Below are 3224 nucleotides of genomic sequence, written 5' to 3' on the forward strand. Positions count from 1 at the left end.
ATGTATATTGAGGAACTGAAGGAGGAAGGAGAGTTACAGAGTGGGGAAGAGGGAAATTCGAATGACTACCACAACAGCTGAAAATAGGAACTTATACAAGAATAAGCTGGTGTCTTAGCTTAGTACTCAGTATTTGTTAATGCGAATTTACTTATATCATGCAATTTTTGGAGTGTTTTTCCCTTGGTTCTTTATTCTAGTTTCTGGTATTTTTAAATAATTTTTTATGATAATATTAATTCTCTTATTGATGAGATTAACGGTGGTTGATTGGTTTCTAATAGAACACACACTTGCAATCCAAAATTCTTCAATCAGAAAGTACCCCAGAAACTAATCTTGGTATGACCAATTCTTTTTGCGTTTTTTTTTTTTCAAAATTCCTTCTCTGTACTAGTTATAAAAGTTTGCAAAATTCTATGATATTTTATGATTGACAGCTCTTGAGAAGATTAGAAGGCCTTTATATGAAAAGCATCCCATGAGCAAATTTACATGGACAATAGCTGAAGACACTGATACTGTAAGCATCCTTGTTAATCAGACCGTTGAAATAAAATTCCATCAACTCCACTGACTGACAGTTTAGAATTTTGAATGATTTCAAATCTTTTATGGTTTTTATATGAAGATGGAATGGTACAACATCTGCCAAGATGCCCTAAGAAAAGTCAATGAATCGTATCAAGGAAAAGAGACTGCTGACATCATTCAAAACAAAGTTTTGCAGGTACATATTATTCACATGTTTTTGTGGCTAAAATATCTTAGGCAATAGGTAAGAAGAGATTGTATTCATCTTCACTTAACCCTTTGTCTTGTCTTAGAAATTGGTGGGATATTTTAAATCTTTTTTCGAACACTTCTGGTTTGATGTTGAATGTGACTAAAATCTTGCTTATTGGTTTCAATATGAGTAAGGAGGGAGTTAAAGAATGGGCAGAGGAGTTTCAATGTAAAATAGGAGCATTTCTGATTAGTTACCTTGGTTTTTCTTTAGGTTGGAATCACCAAAGAAAAGCTTTTTGGAATATGTTGGTTGCTAAGCTCAAGGCTAAGTGGATGGTTTTGATAGATAGACATAATGATAGATTGCAAAAAAGAGGCCTATAGTTATGATTGTTAAGATAATGATAGTGAAGTTTGGAATGTAGCTAGGCCTTAGAAGGGGCTCTTTTTGACTGAGTTAATTAGTTGGATGGCTTTGATAGATAGAAACAATACAGTGCATTTGCGGGAAGGAGTGGAAAACATTTTAACTTAATCATTTTTGTTGTTTGTTGAATGTTCGTTGTTCTTTTAGTGGTTACGTTGAGAAATTTCCACGTCTGGTCATACTTATGTTCGTACTTATTTTTTTCCTAGCTTGAATTTCTTTTTAATTTATTAACATGAATCTATTAGGCTCGAGAGGAGGATGAGGAGATTGAATTCAATTGTGCTAATTACCAGCTTGAAATAATGAGATGCTTGAGAGAACTCAATGTTAACAACACTATTGGATGGTAAGCTTAGTTTTATGATACTGCATATTTATGGAAAACTTTAGCACTGTTACATATATGATCACAGGCTTGGTGATAGTGATTTAAGGGGCATGGTTGTGATTTGTATCAAACTGATATGTGGTCATAAATGGAATAAATAATTTGTCTGTAGTTTGATTATGAGATCTAATTGAAATTTTTTTGCACCTTGACTTCTACTTTTATTTTTTTAACTAACTCAGATTCCTGTTTATAGGATTGGAACATCAAATATTGGAGGCTGGAGCAGATATTTGGGTTACTTCATCTTACCAGGTTTGCAATGCCAATGGATTAATCTTTCTTTGTTTTTGTACTTTTCACTCTGTGATGGCTTTAGGGTGTCTTTCTTTTAAATGTTCTACTGTTGTTTTTTTAAAACTTGATGGTTCAAATCGAATATTTTCATGACAATGAATAGAATAAGTGAGGATCAAATTGATCACTCCTCTTGAATTGAAATCAAAAAGTTCAAAATGAGTGTTTCTGCTGATGGCTCAGAGTATAGGTGAATTTGAAACAATTAGTTACAAGAAGTTTGTAAATATTTGGTATTGACAATCTGATCTAAACCTATTTCCACCTCCCCTTTACATTGTTATCATCAACATAGCTGATCATTAATCCTATATTTGTTGTTGTGATGTTTTCTACTCCTTGTAGATTGGCTCTGCTATTGGTGGTACTTATTTTAGCTCATGAATTGGAGGTAGTAGAGGATGCAGAATGCAAGTTTATTTGAAGCCAAGTTTCATTCAAGGTCATTGAGTTCGGTTGATAGAAGTAATGTTTTGTATATGACAATATCGAACAAATATGTAAAGTTCTCGAAATGTTGATACATATATGGTAAAATGTTAATATATGTTAAAGTTTTGGAATTGTTCTAGTACATATTTATGTTTGAGTTTTCAAACTATATTTGATGTATATTTGTCGTTTATATGTAGTTGAATTTTTGGAACAATGGGAGCATAATACAGGAAGAATAATATAAAATAAATTACAATTAAAAAAATGAAAAGTTGCTTGACGGTTTTCAAATGTCATTAACAATACATTTCTTGATGGTTTGCAAATGTCATAAATAACAAAATTCTTGACGGTTCTAAAATATCATTTAAAAGCACTCTTGACGGTTTCCAAATGTCATGGCAAAGAGTACTCTTGACGGTTGTTAAATGTCATGAAAAATGAACTCTTGACGGTTTGTAAATGTCATGAAAATTGAATACTTGACGGTTTTAAAATGTCATGAAAAATGCACTCTTGACGGTTTTGAAATGTCATGAATAATCGTATTCTTGACGGTTTTCGGGCTTCATCATCTCATTCTTGACGGTTTAAAACAGTCATAAAAACGTATCCTCTTGACGGCTCTCAACTGTCATGAAAAATTGAATACTTTACGGTTAAAAAGTGTCAACGATATCAATTCTTGACACTTTTTACAACCGTCAAGAAAATGGCCTTTCTTGACACTGGATTCAACGACGGTTTTGAAAACGTCAAGAATACTCATTCTTGACAGTTTAAAACCGTCAAGAGAGTCAGTTTTTGTAGTAGTGGGCCCAGATCCAAAAGGAGGAGTTTTATTGAAGAAGAGCTTGATAAAAGGATTATTTTGGCTAAGTGTAAATTTGAGATTTTTGTGAGAAAGGTTGCAATTTAAGGAAAGATGAAGCAGGGTGAAAGTTT

At 32.6% G+C, this 3224-nt stretch overlaps 1 protein-coding gene across 1 annotated transcript; it reads left to right on the forward strand.

Annotated features, from left to right (window-relative positions):
• LOC127148674 (uncharacterized) lies at positions 1-2336 on the forward strand. Its single transcript, XM_051082869.1, has 6 exons — positions 1-40; positions 441-523; positions 632-730; positions 1405-1505; positions 1744-1802; positions 2190-2336. Exons 1-6 carry the CDS (start codon positions 1-3, stop codon positions 2219-2221), a joined length of 414 nt encoding a protein of 137 aa, XP_050938826.1. The 3' UTR covers positions 2222-2336.
• Positions 2337-3224: the final 888 nt, after the last annotated feature.

The sequence above is a fragment of the Cucumis melo genome, chromosome 3, assembly GCF_025177605.1.
Source record: "Cucumis melo cultivar AY chromosome 3, USDA_Cmelo_AY_1.0, whole genome shotgun sequence".
Taxonomy (NCBI): domain Eukaryota; kingdom Viridiplantae; phylum Streptophyta; class Magnoliopsida; order Cucurbitales; family Cucurbitaceae; genus Cucumis; species Cucumis melo.

Coding starts and splice junctions, on each gene's coding strand:
- LOC127148674 (XM_051082869.1), top strand. CDS start 1: ATGTATATTGAGGAACTGAAGGAGGAAGGAGAGTTACAGA. Junction 41..440: donor GGAGGAAGGAGAGTTACAGA/GTGGGGAAGAGG, acceptor TATGATTGACAG/CTCTTGAGAAGATTAGAAGG. Junction 1,506..1,743: donor GTTAACAACACTATTGGATG/GTAAGCTTAGTT, acceptor TCCTGTTTATAG/GATTGGAACATCAAATATTG.